This window comes from Hippichthys cyanospilos, chromosome 12 (assembly GCF_059441005.1).
Source record: "Hippichthys cyanospilos isolate Australia breed blue-spotted pipefish chromosome 12, RoL_Hcya_1.0, whole genome shotgun sequence".
NCBI lineage: Eukaryota > Metazoa > Chordata > Actinopteri > Syngnathiformes > Syngnathidae > Hippichthys > Hippichthys cyanospilos.
Window position 1 is genome coordinate 8646351 of NC_142380.1, and position 20958 is coordinate 8667308.

At 40.3% G+C, this 20958-nt stretch overlaps 2 protein-coding genes across 2 annotated transcripts in view; both read right to left on the reverse strand.

The window, feature by feature from the left end:
* Positions 1–6023, reverse strand: part of kcnab1b (potassium voltage-gated channel subfamily A regulatory beta subunit 1b) — a 28444-nt gene extending 22421 nt beyond the window's left edge. The window contains exons 1-2 of the mRNA XM_088429353.1: positions 5763–6023; positions 4317–4722 (exon numbers count right to left, since the gene is read on the reverse strand). Of these exons, the coding sequence (XP_088285479.1) occupies positions 4317–4531 (215 nt within the window). The 5' untranslated portion in view covers positions 4532–4722; positions 5763–6023. The remainder of the gene's footprint in view (positions 1–4316; positions 4723–5762) is intronic.
* Positions 6024–15765: 9742 nt separating this feature from the next.
* Positions 15766–19589, reverse strand: LOC148414742 (ras-related protein Rap-2b-like). The gene has a single exon (XM_088429792.1). It carries the CDS (start codon positions 19285–19287, stop codon positions 18739–18741), a length of 549 nt encoding a protein of 182 aa, XP_088285918.1. The 5' UTR covers positions 19288–19589; the 3' UTR covers positions 15766–18738.
* Between the last annotated feature and the right edge of the window lie 1369 nt (positions 19590–20958).

Below are 20958 nucleotides of genomic sequence, written 5' to 3' on the forward strand. Positions count from 1 at the left end.
ACGCGCGTACAAGCAATCGCTGTTTCAATTAGAATGCAAAATGTGTCCCACGTTTTTGCTCATTTAACCGACAGCAAGGACATCTCAGTATTAAGGGAGCTTGTTTGCCGGAGACTCAAATTATCGAAGCTCAAATGCTCTGTGTTTTAACACTGGATAGACTTTTCTTCTTTCGTTCTTTCTTTCTTTATCTTTCTACATTCTTTTTTTAATCACTGTTGACTGTTGTTGCTGTATATATATATATATATATATATATATATATATATATATATATATATATATATATATATATATATATATATATATATAAAATTGTCTATAGATGCTACAAGATAAAGTAGAACTTTGCTCGAAATGAATCTCCTCAACTGACAACATACGTCCTTGGCTCCAAGATCTCACAAGATGGCGGCAACGCACTACCTTTGTCGAAATGAAGCGCCTCAAATCATTTCAACACATTTACTTGGCACCAAGATGCCACAAGTGGCGGCAATGCGGTACTTTTGCCTAAATAAAGTTCCTCGTCTCATTTCAACACACTTCCTCGCCATCGGGTTTCCACAAGATGGTGGCAAATCCTTCCTTTTGTCTAAATCGGTGCTTCTCAATTATATTTTGCCTAGGAAACACAAAACACACACTCAACGCACTGACTATCTTTAAAAATTGGATGTCTCCTAAACCCGTATTCTTTCTTGCATTAACAAAAGAAAAAAAAAACAATATAAATCAGCTTTATTTATTTTTTACAGCGTGTATACGGGTTACAGCTTAGTTTAAAACTGAAAAAAATAACCAAGTGCATCAAAACGCACGAAACAAAAAAAAAGGAGGAAAATTCAAGCCCCACTATTTGAGAAGCACTGGTCTAAATGAAGCTGTTTGACGCACTTCAACATACTTCATTGGCGCCAAGGTGGCAAAAGATGGCGGCAAAGAACTACCTTTGTCAAAATGAAGGCCCTAGACTGATTTTAACACACTTCCTTGGCATCAAGTTTCTACAAGATGGCGGCGAATGCTTCCTTTTCTCTAAATGCAGCTGTTTGTCTCACTTCAACATACTTCCTTGGCATCAAGGTACAGCAAAGCACTACTTTTGTCAGAATTAAGAATTCAATACACTTCCCAGGCACATAGATGCCAAAATATAGCAGCAAAGTAGCATTTTTGTCTAAATGACGCTCTTTAACTCATCAAGGGTTACCACAATCTGCAACTGTCACGTTGCGCACGTTCACAAAACTCCTTCATGAGCCGAGGTGATGCTTCCTACCTCTTCGAGACTTATGTCCGCACAACCAGGAAACAAAAATAAAAAGCAGATTTTTTTCTCCATCAATAGGGGCATCCTTTGCCACTTCACATTCGGGCCACTTTTTTTTTTTTTTTTACCTGCGTGTAATCTCCCGTGAGTACAAAAAGGTCAAACTGCCACAGAAGGTTTGCAAGCAAAGGACCCTGCAGTTTTAGCGGCACTATTTTTGGATCGCCATGACAACTAAAAATGCTGCAGGTGGTTGTATTATTAGTTTATGCTTGGACTTCCTACGCCTTCGGATGCTCGCATCCAGCGCAAATGCATTATTGGCTCATGTATGGAAGGCAAAGTGTCGGTACCAGCAGTTATTACAACATAGAAAAAAAAAACCGCGCACAAATGCCTCTGATAGAGAAAACCCTCTTGGGAATAGTCAAGCTTTTTTTGGTTTACATGGAGGAGGAAGAATTTTTAGCAAATGTGCAACAAAGAAAACAGTATTACGGCAAATCTACAGGTGGCCCATAGGTGAAAATCCACAATTTACAACTGTGGTGTCCACAGTAAGGCCTGGGGGACATTTGTGGTCCATCAAACATTTTTCAGCGGCCCACGCATAAATAGTATGAAAAATGACAAGGCAAGTGGAAAAAAAGAACAAATGGTTTATATACAGTAATCTGTGGTCAATAAAACATTGTTTTTAAAAGCAAAAACTAATTTCTGTCAGCTGACTAGAATTTACGAGTGTGGAATAGGAAGTGAGATGCTGTTTAGTGCGGGGGTGTTTTTAGGTCTTCGGGGATTCAGGGTTCTTATTACGAATACTACGCTGCAAAAGTTTACTTTGCGATTTTTTTCAAAACGGGGCTTTCCGGAGCTATGGAGATTTCAACCTCAGATTTTTGGCAAACACACTGTCTTAATAAAATGCTTCGTCATTGGGTTTGAATGGCGTTGGTCCGCAATTTCCACGCTGTTATGGAAACGAGATGAGATGAGGGTAAAAAGCAGATGCTTATCACAAATTCAGCCGTGTACATCTGCCATGTTCTGCTAATTACTTTTTTTTTTCACTCTTCAACTTACTTAAATGTCCGATATTTCTTTTTTTCTGGATTCATGTACAGTATTAGTTTGACAAAGAACAATGAACCTTAATCAGCGTTGTAAAATACAAACGTGGCCAAGTTAGCTAAATGAAGCTAATTTTCATCGGCCGACGTAACAGCCAGACTGAAATGAAATCAATTTACAAAAATATAATCTCATTTTAGAAAAGGTACACTTCCAAATACATTTGCTGTACAATTAATAGTACAGAAATCACAAATCTGAATCTCTCCTTTTAGGGGGATTGTTTTTTTTCACTACAATCCAAATCCTCTCATTGGCGCCCGAGGCCATAAAAGTGTTAAAAGTTGGAAGCCAACTGGTGTTCCAAGTTGAGAGCCCACTCATTGAGATAAGAGAGTGTTGTTTACTCGGGCCGGCCTCGTTAGAACTCCCACACGGGCACACATGGAGGGCCCTATCGCATGCCTCCATTACACTTAGCGCTATAGCTACTATTACGTAAATCATCTGCTCGATTGAGAGAATTGCCAAGCAAATTAGTAACACTTTGTTCACAAACTTTACCTTCTGCTAATAAGATAGCCACGATTGCTGTCTAAGCGTGCCGTTTAAGCAATAATACTCAAATTTAGTTGCTGTCAGTATTAGCTTTGAGGCTGGTGCGTTGATAAGACAAAAATAATACACTAATTAGTGCTCTCCAACGCGTTACAAAAATGTTGAAATCCCAGCAGTAAAGTTGTTGATTATTTTAGTTCAAAGTTCAGAAAAGTGAAATGTTACATTGCAATATTTATACAAATCGTTAGTGAGCACGCTAGCGAGTGAGCTAGCTGTCTGTTTTTTTTTCAGTTAGTCATTTTTTTTAAACAAAAGCCTTAATCAGGCCTCATTTTCATAGTAAAAGTCTAAAATAAGATAGCAAGATAGATATAGAGTGAGCAAGCTTGCTAGCGAGTGAACAAGCCATGTTTTTTTTTATTTTTATTTTGACCGACCTTCAAAAATAAAGGTTTCTTATTACACAGGAAGATAGATAGGTACCGAGTGATCAAGCCAGCTAGCGAGTGAGCTAGCAATCTCTTTTTATTAATTTCAAAGTAAAAAAAAATAAAAAATAATAATAATAACAAAAGTATCATTTTGGCCTCTTTTCTCAAATAAAGGTGTAATATTACATGACAGGCAATTTGCATCTAGCGCTAGATGGAGCAAGCCAGCTAGTGAGTAAACTAGCTACTGTATATGTTTGTTTGTTTGTTTGTTTTTTTAAACAAACTTCTTTCATTTTATTTTTTCAGTCTTGTCTATTTTCTTCTCAAGAATAAAATCCTTGTTTTTGTTTTTTGTTTTTGTTTTTACCTGAATAACGATTTACTGTAATATTAAGAGAGTTAGTTGGTGAGCAAGCGAGCAGCTATCTAGCTAGCTTTTTCTTGGGAAAAAAATCATGTATTTTCTCATATGTATTTCTTTTGTGAAAAATATATAATTTGATTTTTTTTTTCACAAAATAACAGGAAACATTTAAATTCCAATGGACTTTAGAGGCATTTAGCTATTATATGGGTCCTAGGAAAAAAAACGCATCTCATGAAAGTGGAGTGAAATAAGAAACGAGCATCATTTGTCTCAGGTTTGTGGCCCACAGCAGCTCCTGGCTCGAGTTGGTATTTTGCATTTGCAAGATTGTTCCTCTCAATAAAGGTCTGAGAGTGCATTTTTGGACCAATGAAATGGAACTGGACCATTTACCAGGGCGCACCTCAGTCAGAAATAGTTCACAGAGTTCACGTTCCCTCGTTAAATAATCATAGAGAAAAAGATTGCTCCTGCTCCTCCCACAACGTGGGCACTCGCCCACATCCTCCCACTGAGTGCCTGCTCATCTTCATATTCGCAATCAGGCCTTCATCTACTCACTTTGGGTCGGTTCTGAAGAACTCTTTAGGGAAAGCGAGGAAGAACTTACCGGTATTTCATGCCGGTGAGCTTAGCGGTGGACTCCTTGAGGTTGTGGTGGTAGCGGTGGGTAAAGGAACCCAAGCTGCGAGCGATGAGGGCCACGGTGCGAAAACGGGCCCGGGCCTGGCTGGTGCTGTTGGGACTGGTGGTGTTCTGCTTGCTGTGCTCGCCGTTGCGCGGGGCCTTCAGCCCGTGGTCCGTGCACGCAAAGGACACCTGCATGGCTGCGGGCAGCCGCTAAGAGCCGCGCCTTCTTCTCACCACGTCGATATGGAGGTCACAGGGGGGGATGAGGCGGCATGGGGCTTGGTTTTGGGGGGGCGGGGCTTGGGCTTAATGTGATGGAACAGCCATGCGGTCCTGATTAGCGTGAGAGGACTTCAAAGTGGGATCCTGCCAAAGGCTGAGTCCACCTGAAATGTGACGAATGAGATCAGTTTGCATAACTGTAATCTCTTCCACTCCAATCCCTTGTCCATAAACGTTCACTACCATTGACGGCTACAGACGTCATTCCCTCGCTAATTTGCGCTTTATCTTTTGCGGCTTCGGCGCTTTGCGTTTTTTTTTTCCATAATAATATCGCAGCAAAATGGGCTGTGAAGGTTCCCTGCCTGCCTACTTTGCAGATTCCCCTTTTTTGCGGGGGGCTTTCCATCCCAATTAATTGCGAAAAACGAGGGAACACTGTACATGTCTAAGTAAAGCCCCTCAGTTCACTTCAGCAATTTTCTTGGGTACCAAGATGCCACAAGATGGCGCCACAGTGTTACACCTCCTTGACTCACTTCATCATACTTCCTTGGTATCAAGACGCCACAAGATTGTGGCAAAGCACTACTTTTGTCTGAAGCCCTTGAGTTCACTTCAACATTGTTTTTGGGTACCAAGATGCCAAAATGGTGACAAAGCAGTGATTTTGTCCAGTGGAGCTCCTTGACTTTCTTCAACATAGTTCCTTGGCAATAACATGTACCAAGATGACAGCAAATCACTACTTTGGTCTAATGGCAGCCCAGTAGATTTTTTCTGTCAATTCCTTACATTGATACAGAATGGGTAATTATTGGTACACAGGACAGTATTGAAACGATAAATATTGGTTATTTTCAGTTCATTTTGGCATTCATTGGTTGCGTATTTTAAAAAAGTCACATTTCATGCATTGTAGTCCCTTTGACTGTACTCACTTTGTGTTTTCATTTTGCTACTTGTATTTCATAGCTCGGGAGCAAACCTGTCAATTTGTTTGCTTTGTTCATTCTAGAAAACTTAGAGTAGTATATCAAGGGGCTCCTACTCCTATTTCTGTCAACAGCTACACAAATAGAGTGACACCGCATCGGCGCCCTTGCACATGTCAACGCTAGAAAACTGGCACATTCTCCCACAGCAACACCTGAACATAAACGTCATAAACCAAAAAAAAAAGTCTAAATAAAAGTGATCTTACATGCAGAGAGTTGGGTCATTCAGAGGTCTCGGACGAGATTGCTGACTGATGCGTGGTCTCGTCAGACCCCACAAGCGGCTGCGTCCTGCCCCAGGAGTCTTCTTGAAGCGGGTTAGCGACCCCGGCGTGGAAGCGTTAGCGATGAAAGGAGCCTGGGGAAAAAGGAGAACGGAAGACGCATGGTCGCTCAGTTGAGCGCCGGCAAGCGGAGAGCAGCGTGCACCGAGCGTCAAGCGGCAGAGCAAGAGAGAGTCCGACTGGGACAACTGCGGTCTTTTGCTCTCTCGGAGGGAGAGGGAGAGAGAGAGAGAGAGAGAGAGAGAGAGAGAGAGAGAGAGAGAGAGAGAGAGAGAGAGAGAGAGAGAGAGAGAAGAGGAAGTGTATTCTAAGTAAAAGCCAGTTGACTTGAATTCATCTTATTTTCCTGGACATACAGCACAGCTCTATTTTATTGATACAATATTTCAGGGTAATTTATAACATAATACAAATTCCAAGAATATATATTTAAATTAAAAAAAAATGTGTTTGGATCATTTTTCTGCTTCTCTGAGTCATTAGAAGTTTTAGCATAGTTTTCTTTTCAAAGTAAGAGCAAACCAATTGTAAAAACAGTTTTATTTTCAAAGTAAGAGGAAACCAATTGTAACATGAAGAAACCCATGCTCATTTTGTTCATTGTAGAAAAAATACATATACTTAAATACACTTACAGTATATATATATGCAATATATGAGGCACCCTGTCGAGTCACTTCTGCAAGCACTAGTGATAGCATATCATCAAACTGTATTGCGCTTCCACAAATGTCCACAGTGAAGTACACTTGACCTAAAAAAATTTCTCTGAAATAACAATGTGATATAGTTCCAAAATAACTTTGTACGCCATCACTTGTAACCCTTGAAATGATGCTGAAAGCAAGTTTGTTTGACTAGCATGAGCATAAATTTGTAGTTTTGATTACATTTGCCTTCTTTGAAGTTGTGTTTTGAGAGCCATCTTGTAAGATCCAAAAAGGGCACGTCATAACTTGAATTTGATTGGTAAAGCTTTGTCCAATCATCTCCCAGAAGTGTCTGACATCATCAAAATGCTGTACATTTATTGGTTTAGACATGCATGCTGTTTAGAGCCGAAGATTTTAAGATACGATGACATTTTTGGTTTATGTTGTTCTTTTTTAATCCTCTAAAAGGTTATTTTTATTGTGTTTATACCCGGGGGTCCATACAATCAAATAAACAAACAAATAAACACCCCGTGAGGTCAAACGCCTCCGCGACAATATTTGCCATGGCGGCACCTTTGACCTTTTGACATTAGCCTTCGCGCTTGCCGCCATCTGGGAGTTACGGCCCCAGCGCACAAATGGCGTTTTGTCATACGGGCATGAAAGGGAAATAAAGCATGATGAAGGCAGCGGTTGAAGGCGTCTTTCCCTTTTCCTTCCCCCCACCGAGCCGTAATGTGACAATGTAGGATTTCATGCTTCATTCAACACTCGTGCACCTCCGGGCCAAGGCGCTTTATTTATATCCTCACCGTTGCGGTTGATGAGGAAAAACACTTAAAAAAAAAAAAAAAAACTGGTATTTTTGATGCTGTGCTTCTGCGAAAACGGAGCGGCCAGATATTTGTACTCTACATATTGACAGGAAGTGCTCCTCCACGTCGTTCCCATTTCAAAGTGTGTCAGTCCAAATCGTCAAGTAGAACGTGACGTTACGTTCTTGTCGGGAGGCCCCAGAGGAAAACCACTTTTGCCGATTCAGGCCAAGTTCCATGCTTGAATTGCTCCACTGAGACCTTCTGATTGATGTAATCCTCACAACTAGAGCTGTCAAAATGAGTCGATTAATCAACAATGAAACGGTTATCAAATTCATCGACATCTGTTTTGATAATCGGGTAATCGGTTAAAGCTATTTTTTAACTTAAAATGATGAAAATGTCAAATTTCAGTAAACAAAATTGGACATTTGCTTTTGCTTTGACACTTCAACATTCTTCCAAGATGCCACAACACGGGTGCGACAGACTACTTTTGTCTAAATGAAGCTCCTCAACTTATTTCAACAGACTTCCCTGAGACCAAGGTCCCACAAGATGGCGCTGAGGCACTCCTCCTCTCTATATGAAACTCCTCAACTTATGTCAACATACTTCCTTGGCACCAAGATGCCACAGAGTGATGCCAAAGCACTACTTTTGTCTATGCTAGGCTTATCAACCCTTTTTTTAACATACTTCCTTGGAACCAAAATGTCACAAGATGGAAGTAAAGCACTATTTTTTTGGTATAACACCCCAACTCACTTTAAAACATTTTCTTGGCAACAAGATGCCATAATGTGGCAGTAAAGCGCTACTTTTGTCTAAATGAGGCTCCTTGACTCCAACATTTCCTTGGCCCCAAATTGCCTCAAGATAGAAGTGATGCACTACTTTTGTCTAAATGAAGATCTTCAACTCACTTCAACACACGTCCTTAGCATCAAAGTGCCACAAGATGGCGGCAAAGCACTACTTTTTTCCTAAATGCAGTTCCTTGACTCCCATAAACATACTTCCTCTGCACAAATATGCTACAAGGTGGTGCCACAGTTTGTGTGTTTATACATTTGCAAAATACGCCAATGATTGCATTTTCCAGTTGATTGACTATGGGAAAAAAAAAAAAATCATGCCATGCCTCCTGGGGTCCATTATGAACTCCAATTCAAGTTACCAAATGGTTCCCCGTCTGATAAAGCCCTCAAAGCATTCTGCAGCTTCACCAAAAAAAAAAAAAAAAAACCGTCACATGTTCTACTGGGTGTCTAACAGACGTTTTCCTTGCTTATCAGTCTTAACCTCCTGTTGAGATTAAGAGCGAAAGCCTTTTGGAGCCGAGCGTGACGTCACCGATGCTGCAGTCCCAACGTTGCCTCCTCCGGATGACTTCCAGTTTTGCCTGCGCGCGCGCGCGCGCTCTCTCAGCCGGAATGTGTCTGTTATCTCGCTCCTCGCTTTGAATCAACGCACACGCCTAGGACAACGTCCTCCCCCACTCATTTCCAAATCTATAAAGTCATCCCAGAGCAGCAGTCTCTTGCATGTACTGTACAAGTCATGGGATTAAAGACCCTGTCATGAAGCGCTTTCGAAATATGTTTCACAATAATTATTGAAAACACGTCGAAAGATTAAGTACTGTAGTTATATGTGGGCAGATGAGACCCCAAGGTTTAACCCTTGAAGCACCTTAACATCGGGCAATATTTAAACCCTTTTTATGTTATATATATATATATATATATATATATATATATATATATATATATATATATATATTTTTTTTTTTTTTTTTTTATGTGTAATGGAGGGATGCTAAATGACACACCTCAAAATGGCCGACCTTCCTGATTAAAGCAGGCCTTTTTGACTACTTGTTTGGAGAAATTTTATTTGTAAAGAAAGTAATTTTGACAGCAGAGAACAGACTTTACGTCAATTACTGCTTTCTGGTCACATGTCTTGATCTTGATGAAGGCTTCATTTCTTTTTTTCTTTTTTTTTTCCCAGAACACAGCTTTTTTGTTTTATGCTGTTTCAAAGTGGAATAATTGACAAGTGTGTATATGAATTAATGATGACATCACTGATTTTTTTTTGGGGGGGGGAGCAATGACAGAACCAAACAAAAAATCTTCCCATGATACGAACCCTCTAATGAACAACTTCATGATGCATCTCGCTTCTTCATCATGACATAGAGCGCCATGTTGGACTTTCTCAACAAACGTTATTCACGCCAGCCTTGAAGGCAAATTCAATGGGAGCGACTATTGATAAAAGACGCTTTATGATGAACGAGCCGCAGGTTGCGTCTGGACTTCGGCCATATTGACTTTATTACTTCTTTAATTTGTAAAGGGCCTGCGGCTAGGCCTTAATGCTCCGAGGCTAAGATTTAGGGGCGTGCAATAAACCTGTTGATAAAATAGATGGTCTGTACAGTTTTAATAATAATAAAGAGACACACGAGAGGGTGAACAAATCACGATAACGCACCATGATTTGCTGCTACGCTAGTTTAGCTTAGCATAGTTTTAAAGGCTTGGAAAGGGCTTAGAATGGCGACCTGGCCACCTAGCAAAAAAAAAAGTTGGCACATTGCGCATGGAGTAATACTCACAAATGATTATTAAAATATATTATCAGTACTCCCAGATGTATGTCACATATACTCTTTTGGAATGTGGGAAGCTCCTAAATATAAAAAAAAAACTTAAAACAGATCTAAAGTGTGTCATTCGCAAAATACTGACTCATTATTACAGCATAGAAGCAAATCTTGAATTTTAATCGTCAAATGTGTTGTTTCTACATCTATAAGTGTAATACTGCCCCCTGTTTGCTTGGGGTATACATAACATGAGGAGCAGCAAAATATCCGTTGAAGTAAAGCATAAAATTATGATGCACAATTTTTTCGATTGTTATGCAGTCGACATAATTTATTATGCTATTGCTGTGTCTTTTTATAAATTTGAATACTGCAACATAGAGTTAGAATGACTGATCAAATTTAAAATGACTTTTCAATGTACAGAAGGCTGCAATTTTGGGGCAAATTTTTTTGGTCAACTACCAAAAGACATTTAAAGCCTTAGCTGGATCATTACTTATTCCCCACACTTTCATGCAGCGTTTTTATATTTAATTATTTTTTATAGAAGGAAATTAGCGCTAAGAAAGACTCTTCCTTACCACAATATGACGAATGTTTTCGGATCTGAGACGTACTTCTCATGGTTGATGAATCACAGAAACGAGTTGCCAGAATTGCACATGACTATTTAAATATGTGCAGTAGCCTCAAACTTTGTTCAAAATATGAAATGGGCAAACTTGTATGAACAGTAGCTGGTTTGGATTTCATCAAGGCATACACATTGTCATCTCCTACCTGTCGGACATTATGGCACAAGGAAAAGCTCTTTCTAAGCTCTACTTGCTGAGAAGATTGCTGGAGGACAGCTGCCGGGATTCTGGGATTTTGGGGCATGCCCCCTCCCCACTTGGGGGCCATCCTGAAATACATACAGTAGGCGTGCATCAGTCCACTCAGGCTGACAGCACATTTTTTGGATCAGCTTCAATATGCTTAGGAAGAATGTGGCCTGATTTTTTTTTTTTTCAATCTGATACATGCAGACCGACAGATAAATAGCAATCTAAATATGACCAGGTGACATAAGTAAGTTGAGGAAAGTACACTCTAAAAACAGTTGTGTCGAAAATAACCCAAATTGGGTCAACAACAAGACCAACTCAAATCATTGGTATACATACTTAACCCAAAAAGTTGGCTCATTTAAAAACAATTCTAGTAAAGAAAAAAAACATAAAAAATCCAAGTAGTCCAATTCTGCATTAAATCTGAAAAGTTGGGTTAAAGTGAAAAATCCATAATTGGGTCACCATGAATAACACATAAATAATGTGCCCAATTTTTACTTATTTATTTTGACCCAAGGAACAGATTACCCAAATTTGGGATGTTTAGGGGTCAAAATGAATAACCCAAGAACAACCTAATTCCTAGTTAATAAGTTCGATCCAACTTGTGGGGCTAATGGAGTATTGCCTTCCCTTGTACAGTAATAAATTAGATAACGCACACAACACACACAACACACACACACACACACACACACACACACACACACACACACACACACACACACACACACGCACACTCACATACACACAAGCAATATTATTCATTTGGACCATCTTTTGGACTAAAACCAAAATTGGGTTAGTTATTTCATGTGTAAGTAGTTTTTAAACTCAATTTGTGTTATTTTGACTTCAATTTTTTTTTTTTTGAGAGTGTGAGTACACACACACACGCGCACACACACGCACACACTCACATACACACAAGCAATATTATTCATTTGGACAATCTTTTGGACTAAAACCAAAATTGGGTTAGTTATTTCTTGTGTAAGTAGTTTTTAACCTCAATTTGTTTTATTTTGACTCCAATTTTTTTTTTTTTGAGAGAGTGTGAGTACACACACACACACACACACGCGCGCGCACACACGCACACACTCACATACACACAAGCAATATTATTCATTTGGACCATCTTTTGGACTAAAACCAAAATTGGGTTAGTTATTGTGTAAGCAGTTTTTAAACTCAATTTGTGTTATTTTGACCCATTTTTTTTTTTTTGAGAGTGTGAGTATAAAATATATTAAATAACCTAAAAAAGCAAATGCCCAAATTGGGTTGCCTTGTGGGTTATTTCAATCTTTTTGACAGCATATCTAGTTGCATAACAATCCAGTTTTGAGTTAAAATTTTGGCTTAAATGCTAAGACAAAAAATGTATGGGTCTCGTCAACCCAAGTAATTCTAGTATTTCATTTTAGCATGTAGTATTTCCTTGATTCCATGAGTGAGGATCAAGCATATGTCAGGCAAGCACAGCAGGAGCCATTCCGCAGTGAGGTCACCTTTATTCCTAGCCGACTGACAAATGAAGACAAAGGAGGAATTTGCCCCGGCCAGCTCCATGGCGGCGCTCGGCCCGTCTGGGAGGAAAGCCAATCAAAGCCGCCGGGGATATTTCGGGCCCAAATATCAGCATACATCTGTTGTTGACCACAGTCAGAAAAAAACAAACAAACAAAAAAGAGCAAAAACAGGGAAGTTGCAGCTGATCCACTCAGAGCAGAATATGAAATGCTGTGACACTTTGTACACCTTCTAAACTCTCACGTTCTCCTCTACCACATTGTATACCTACTATACTTGCTATTTCAACCATTGTGTCACTCATTTAACCCCAAAGACATATTTATACGTTAAGAGTCCAAACATTTAATTGCAGGTACGTATTAAGTGTTTGACTAAAGGAGGTTACATTTTTTTTTACATTAATGAATGATGTACTAATCATTCCCTAAAGTAATCAATTACTTTACTACAGCAATCAATAACTTTACCCATTTGTTGAAGTCATTGATTCCTTAAAGTGATTTTATGACTTTAGTGTTTTATTACCTGAAATAACCAATAACAATCATTAACAAAAGTAATTATTTAGGAACCTGATTAGAAATTGATTACTGCTTTATTCAGTGCTATTTATTCAATACTTTTTTATTTCAAGTCATTATTATTTCCAGACTAAACTACACGAAGAAGTGTAGCATGAATGCATTTTTAATTAATTTTATTATTACTTTTTTATTTTTATTCAAGAGATAGTACGTCTCAAAGCTCATAATGTCATTTTACAGTAGTGGTTTGAACTTGCCTGCCCTCTAGCGAGCTAAGTGTGACTCAACACTACACTTTAGCAGCAAAAGGCATTGGGGATGAGGACTAGCGTTAATAACCTTTCACTGGAATTAACGCGACTGGGAATTTATTCACTTGGCTCATAAAAAGAGAAAATTAGCTGTTTTGAAATGCGACCGTTGAGCGACAAATACACACAGGTGATTACGGAAATAGGGGATTGGGGAATATTCGTACCTGGGAAATTTGAAAAATCAAATAGCAGCAAAAATATTTAATAGCAACACTTTTATCTAATAGGAAAATTCTTTAATTTGATATGTGGAAAGCGTTTTTGTCCCGCACCATTTGACATTGCGAAATCCATTTGAGAGGAAGTCAAGCTTACGCGGTTGCGACATTTTGTAAAGCTTGCCGCAACACAGGAAGTACGCCGTCACCTTTTGCTTCCTGTCAACGAGTTGACACACTGGAAAGGACATGCATGTGAAATACTATGTTGTTGTTGTTAAACGTAACCGCAAAACTAGAATAATATTTACACACATCTAGTTTTATAGACTGAAGTTAGGGTTTCAACTTGGGTCATTCTGTCAAATGGGGTTTCAAATTAGCCCTAGGTTCTAAATTAGACTTGGAAACTAGGGTTAGGTTTCAGACAAGGGATAGTCTCATAGTAGTGTTCGAAATTAGAGTTACGGTTTCAAACTTGGCTTGTGGTCTCAAACTTGGGTTATGGTTTTAAAGCTTTAAATTAGGGTTAGGATTTCAAAATAAAGTGAGAGTTTCAAAGTAGAATGTAAAATTATGGTTAGGGTTTTGAACTTGGGTTTCAAAGTAACTTCAAACTCAAATGAGTTGAGTGTAAAGTGTGTTTCATAATGTGACACATGATTTGTGTTAATTGTCACTCATAGCTGTGCTCTTGCAGATTGTGTTAAATTACTGTTTTTTAAAATACTGTTTTTTTTGTTTTTCCCGCTATTGCGGTAGCTATGCTTCTCCCCTAATAAAACTATGTCACTTTTGGTGCATGTCTCTCTTGGTGCTGGCCTGCAGTATGAATCCACGCAGTGTATTCTATGGCGTTATATTTGTGCCACAATTACGCACGCGCGGAAAAAAAAATTGAGCGGAGAAAATCAAACTGAGCGAGCGAAAACAGATTTTGAGAGCAAGAAAAAAACTATTGAGCGCGTAATGATAAGAGTTTGAGCGCGCGCCGATGGAGTTTGAACACAGAAAAAGAAATTGCTCGCTCAAAATTCCTTTTTGCTCGCTCGCAATAGCATTCTCCCGCTCAACATCTCGCTCTCGCTCGCGATACTCCTCCCTCCCTCGCTCAACATCGCGTTTGCTCAACATCGAGCTCTCGCTCGCTCGAGTCGTCCTCTGCGCTCGCTCAGTTCTGTTCACGCGTTACGTTTGTGCCACAAAACCAGCCAATCAGAGCTTGTAAAAGCACATTGATTGACACATCTTAGTATCCAATGAGATTGCTTGTACGCTATCCGTTGACGCACTCTCGTTTGCCCTGTGTTCACCCGAAAAGGGCAAACGAGTGTGCGTCAACACGGACTTGGGCTGGAGAATTACTTTTAATATTATTATTATTACTGTATTGTATCATTTGACAGAAATACCTTGTGAGTTTTTGTACTTTAATAATATAAGCCCACCCCTCCCGCCTACGTCGATGTGACGCACACTCGTTTGCTCGTTCCGGGTGAACACAACAAGCAATCTCATTGGATACAAAGCTGTCAATCAATGTGCTTTTACAAGCTCTGATTGGCTGGTTTTGTGGCACAAACGTAACGCGTGAACAGAACTGAGCGAGCGCAGAGGACGACTCGAGCGAGCGAGAGCTCGATGTTGAGCAAACGCGACATAGGGAGGAGTATCGCGAGCGAGAGCGAGATGTTGAGCGGGAGAATGCTATTGCGAGCGAGCAAAAAGGAATTTTGAGCGAGCAATTTCTTTTTCTGTGTTCAAACTCCATCGGCGCGCGCTCAAACTCTTATCATTACGCGCTCAATAGTTTTTTTCTTGCTCTCAAAATCTGTTTTCGCTCGCTCAGTTTGATTTTCTCCGCTCAATTTTTTTTTCCGCGCGTGCGTAATTGTGGCACAAATATAACGCCATAGTATTCCAGCTGCCGCCACTTTTGGAAGACAAAAGCTTCATTGGGGAAGCCAGAGAAGCGTCTCTTCTTCACAGCGCTAGCATCTTTTCCTTCCCGCTAGAACTCTGACCTCCAAGCCTCGGCAACGAGGGGGGAAACATTCACTGGTCGCTTTTAGCCAGAGACGCCGGCCGACGGCGGCTTGGGACGCAACAAGAGGCCTCTGTATCCTCTGTTTCGAAAAACACGCGGCGGGAAGGAGGAAGCGGCTAAACACATCACTGGAAAAGCAGCCCGCTACTCAAACACTTGCATCAAGTTGTTTGATGCATTTATTAACCGTGTAAACGAAGTGGCTATGGCGGAACTTATAAACTGTCGTGTCATGTTCAATTTCGCTAGCATTTGAAACCATGTTCTGGTAAGGGGATCCTTTGCTGTAAAAAAAAAAAAAATCACATTAAAGTGATTGAGAACCACTGATATATAGTCGCGATATGTAACTTATGAGCACAACTGTAAATCCCCGTTTGTGTACATTACATTCAATGAGACGAGCACAGCACTTGTTTGCACATGAAACGTTGTTTTTTTTGTATTACAAGTCTCTCAAAACAGACAAAGTTTGTCACAGAATTTATCCAAAGGTAGAAGAATCATCAAAATAAAAAGTTGTCATCACATTTTCAAGATAAAAAACAGAACAAGTGAACACCACTATTGCTCATGGCTTCTTCATACTGCGACATCGGGCCTGATTGAGAACACTCAAAAAAATGCTTAAAAAAAAAAAAAAAAAAAAAAAAAAAGAGTTCTGATTGCCATGAAGACGCAATGCAAAGGAGGGATCGTCACTGGGCAAAGTTGCGGGGAAGGCACTTGACATGCGCTTGAAACGTGACATCAACGGCAACGCATTTAAGGTCCTTGCGCACTTAGTTCAAGTCCCGAGGTTAATACACTTAACATCTCGCAAAAAAAAAGGTGTGTGTGTGTGTGTGTGTGTGTGTGTGTTGGGGGGGGGGGGGGGTGATCATGGTTAATTGGGATGGGCAAAGTTCATTAGTTCTTCCATTTTCAACAAACGTGCCAGCATGCTCAGCGCTAGCCCACTCGAGCAGATAAAGCGCAATTCCTTGCTGCAACCAGCTGGGGCGCTGCTGATTGTTTTCCAACTACCCTGATGAACGTGACGCTTTCTTACCGAAATCAATACTTTTTATGTTTTCTGCTATATTAATACAAAACTCTTGTTAGCCTAACAGCATAATTGGCTAAGTTAGTTTTAGCTTACCGTCACAAAAAAGTGCTTTTTTTTATGTCTGTCTATTGTCAGTCATCTAATACAGGTCTCCAATCTTTTTACTTTAAGAGATGCGTACAAAAAAATTGAAAGATGTAAGGGTTTTGTTTTTTACTTCAACTTATTAAAAATGGGGGGAAAAATATTTAATCCAGCAAACATTTATTGTCTATATCAGGTGTCACGGATGGATTGGGGGCCATCTATGGCCCGTCATGCACATTTTCGGTATTGAAATTACATTTTGACATGGCTCACAATGCTATTTTTTGAAAAAAGTAATGTAAAGATGTGATGGCCGGAGGTGCTGAGAGCATGAAAGAAAAAAAAAAATCAAAATTTGCCTCATGACCTCTAAGAAAGCCTTGACACAGTAGTTAAAAAAAAAAAAAAAACATTATATAGACAATGTGTAATTACTTGCTTGATTGGCTTTTACTGTGTTTACGTGGTGATCCTAAATAAAATAACATGGCTCTTAGATCTTTCTATTCCCTATAAGCAGCCCTCAGAGGAATATGTTTGGATTAGAATTGTTTTTTTCCACCTTTTTTCATCAAATTATATTTTCAGCATATGTCGCGGGCCTCAAAAATGTGGATGGTGGACCGCAAATGGCCCTTGAGCCATAGATTGGACACCACTGATGTAGATCATCTTAATCCACAAATATCAAGGCAATTTCCTGTTTGTTCAGTTTGTTATTTTGGTACACACCAAAAAAGAAGCAATGAGGAAAACTGCAAAGCAGTGGTGCTTTGTTTTTCACAAAATTTTCTACAGAATTCATTGTCTTTAAAGCATAAAACACAGAAGAAAACTGAATATCACACTGCTAAAGTGTGATTTAGCGAAATGGTGGTCTTGAGTTAAAAATTCATAAAATGAGATTTTTACCTTTTTTTTTGGTACATTGTTTCCCCATATAAAACGAACACAAAAGACACCCCACAAAGTAGAACATTTCACCAAATGGTCCCATTCTTTTGACCCTGATCCATTTTTCTTTTCCAAAAACGACAAAGGTAAGTTATTAGCATAGCAATACTTCAAATATCAGAAAATTTTTCTTCGTCAAAATGCCCAGCCCCAGTCTAGTGACACGTTTTGATGGACTTTCACCTCCAACTACCCCCCCCCCCCAAAAAAAAAAAAAAATTGACTGACATAACATCGACTCCACCTCTAAGCACAAGCGATTATTAAAACAGTACAAGAGGGATAAAAAGAAAATCTCTTAGGTTTCACAATAAGACATTCCCACTGAGGCACATTTGCAGGGAATATTAATACCAAAAAAGCTATTTTGGGAAGAAAAAAGAAAATCTCCCAAAACATTCAAGTACTTTGTCATGTAAACATATTTCCAGACGAGAAGAGTTGCAAAATTCTGTAAAAGCTGGAAACTTTTCATGGGAAAAAGGGAAACATTACAAGAACCTTCAACGTTTCTAAGTCGCCTTGAAAGCCGACCTAGCAAAAATTGATCTTTGATGTGTATGACCGTCAATGGCAGTGAATGAGTTTTTTGTTGAGTCTTTTTTGACACTGAGTCATGGCAGTATTATGATCATTTTTATTCTTTGATGTATGCCAGTGACGTAGAAAAATGAACACATTCACTGGCAGCCCTGTAAAAACAGATCTTTGTCGTCTATAGTCGTCAATGGCAGTGAATGAGTTAATAGGAATTTTCGATTACGCTCGGAGGCAAAATTTGGAGTGGGATATGATATACGGTGAACCCTAGTATTCAGTGGGGGTGTAGGAACCTGGTTAGGCTGCAACTAGCTGCATCAGTGAACCTTTGGTGGGGGCTGGGGGCTCAGGCCTTTGCAAATATAATTATAAGATATTGTTGATTGTAATCCATTTGTGACAGGGGTGTCAAACTCATTTTCATCAGGGGGCACACTATAGTCACAGTTTCTGTCAGATTTCCGTTACGACTGTGAAGTACGTCCATCATACTTGCCTAGTTTTGAAAAACGATTCAAATGGGCGGGTAGGGAACGCGGTACCAAAAAATGCTTGTCGTTTCTGAAAAAACGACTTGCAAATTCGGTATTTTAGGTAGAAACCTGAAGTCCTAATTAGCATTTGGCGGGCCACGTAAAATGAAGTGGCGGGCCGAAACTGCCCCCCCGAACTCGAGTTTGACACCTGTGCCATAAGACAATAGTGTGAGGTGAGATACTCAAAAAGGCATGTTTAAAAAGCACATTTTTTTTCTCTTTTAGAGCAAAACACAAGAACAACAGCGGTCCCCTCCGGCCGGAACGGCGGAGTAGTTCATCTGCCTGACAATTTCGGCGAAGAGTTCATCCACGGAGGTTTTGTTCTTGGCCGAGGTCTCCATAAAGGGGCAGCTCCAGTCCCGGGCCAGCGCCTTGCCTTCCCCGGAGGACACCTCTCTCTCGGTCTCCAGGTCCACCTTGTTGCCCACCAGGATCATGGGCACCCTCTCGTACCTCTTGACCCGGATGATCTGGTCCCTCATGGGCTTGATGTCCTGGAAGCTCTGCTGGTTGACCAGACTGTAGACCAGGATGAAGCCCTGTCCGTTCTTGATGTACAGATCCCGCATGGAGGCGAACTGCTCAGTTCCGGCCGTGTCCAAGATCTCCAGCACGGACGGGGACGAGTCCACCTCGATCTCCTTTCGGTAGAAGTCCTCGATGGTGGGATCGTACTTCTCGATGAAGGAGCCCGTCACGAACTGAACCGTCAGGGCCGATTTACCCACACCGCCCGAGCCCAAAACGACTACTTTGTATTCTCTCATGCTCGAGGGGATAAAACAAGGAAAATAGCAGAATACCTCCTTTTTGTTGTTGTTGTCCTGCGACGAAGCTTTCGAGGCGAGCAGGCCGGGGAGGGTACCAGGGGAATCACGGCGTGACCGAGCGCGCGCTCCCGGGGGACAGCGGCCGCTCCCTGGACGCTGGCGGCGGCGGCGGCGGCGGCGTCAGGCGAGGCGCATCGTCGGCTGTGACCCGATGGTGCAAGTGAGCCGAGAAGCGATCATCACGCTTCTGCTCGCTTTGCATGGCATTTCCTGCCCACATCCTCAGCGCGTCGACAGCCCACGGCCTCACTTCCGCTTCCTTAAAGGAGACGTCACCCCCAGAAAGACTTGAAAAAAGCGCGGGGGGGGCTCGGGGTTCACTTCCGTTTTCTTAGAGGAAACGTCAACCCCAGAAAGACGTAAAAGCTGGGGGGGACTCTAAACTTTTTTGAGGGCCAAGTGCAGAAAAAATGGAATTGCACAGGGGCCATGTTAAAAGTATTTGATTTGAATTTCTTAAACATGCTTCAATCAATCATATTGTTTATATTTTATAGTTAATTTGATAAGCTGGTACATTCAAGATTACTGTTGTGAAGAATTGCAGTTTTTTTTTTAAAGGATTTTTTTGTATAATATTCCGGTCATTGTCGATTAAACTTGGACAAAAATCAATCAATCCATCTATCTACACGCACACACACACACACTCACATATTCAGCACAGAACATGCAAGTGAAAAAAAAAATCACACCTTGTGAGAACAAACTGGATTTATCGTTAATCCATTTTAAGGTGTGATTGTGTTGGCTGATGGTGTGACAGAAAGGTGAGAAGATGCCTTTGCTGTATTGTGCATTTTTCATTTAGTTCTTATTCCATGTAATTTCACTTATGAGGCAAAAAAAAAAAAACATCATGCAATGAAACTCCTCAGCTGGTACTAGGGTTCTTTTTAGATTATGATATTGCATCGTTTGCTTATGTCCACTAAGGGTTGATTTTAATGTTTGGAGTAAAATAAACAATCTGCATGCCTCAGGTCAGAATATGGTCCAACGGCAGTTCAGTTGTATTCAACTTTGAATTTCAGTATTCTTGTTTCTGTTTTTTTTAAATCATTCATTCAGAAAAAAAATTTCATGTTCCAGCCTATAACCTGCAGCCAGAACTAAAGGAATTACTTGTGCAAAGATAGACAAAAATAGACGATGGAAAATGTGATTTATAATGATTAATTATGTAAAATGGTGTGAGTAATTAAACAACAAGTTGCTTGACAGCAGGGTTGGGACAACGGTTTAAATTTGGGCAATGACCCCAATTCAAAGTTTTTCAAGGCAAAGAAATTGAACGTTATGAAACAGCCAAGTCAATCACCTGACCTAAAACCGATCGAGCATGCATTTTAATAGCTAAAGTGTGTATGTGTGATAAGAGTGTCTTGCGCTTATCGTGTTACATTTGAATATCATTAAAGGGTTGATTTTTGGTGGTGACCCAGATAAGAAAACGGGCGGGCGGTCTCAGGGGCACCATTACGGTACCCTGGCACATCTGTCCCACATGAGCCTCGGTGGAGCTGTTCCAGAACTTATGTCACGAGGTCAGCCCCGAAGGCGTTACGGCACAGGCTGCCCTACATTTCCAAGCAAAGACAACACGCG

Bases quoted from the DNA above. Each gene is read 5' to 3' on its own strand.
- LOC148414742 (XM_088429792.1), bottom strand. From the start codon at position 19,287: ATGAGAGAATACAAAGTAGTCGTTTTGGGCTCGGGCGGTGTGGGTAAA.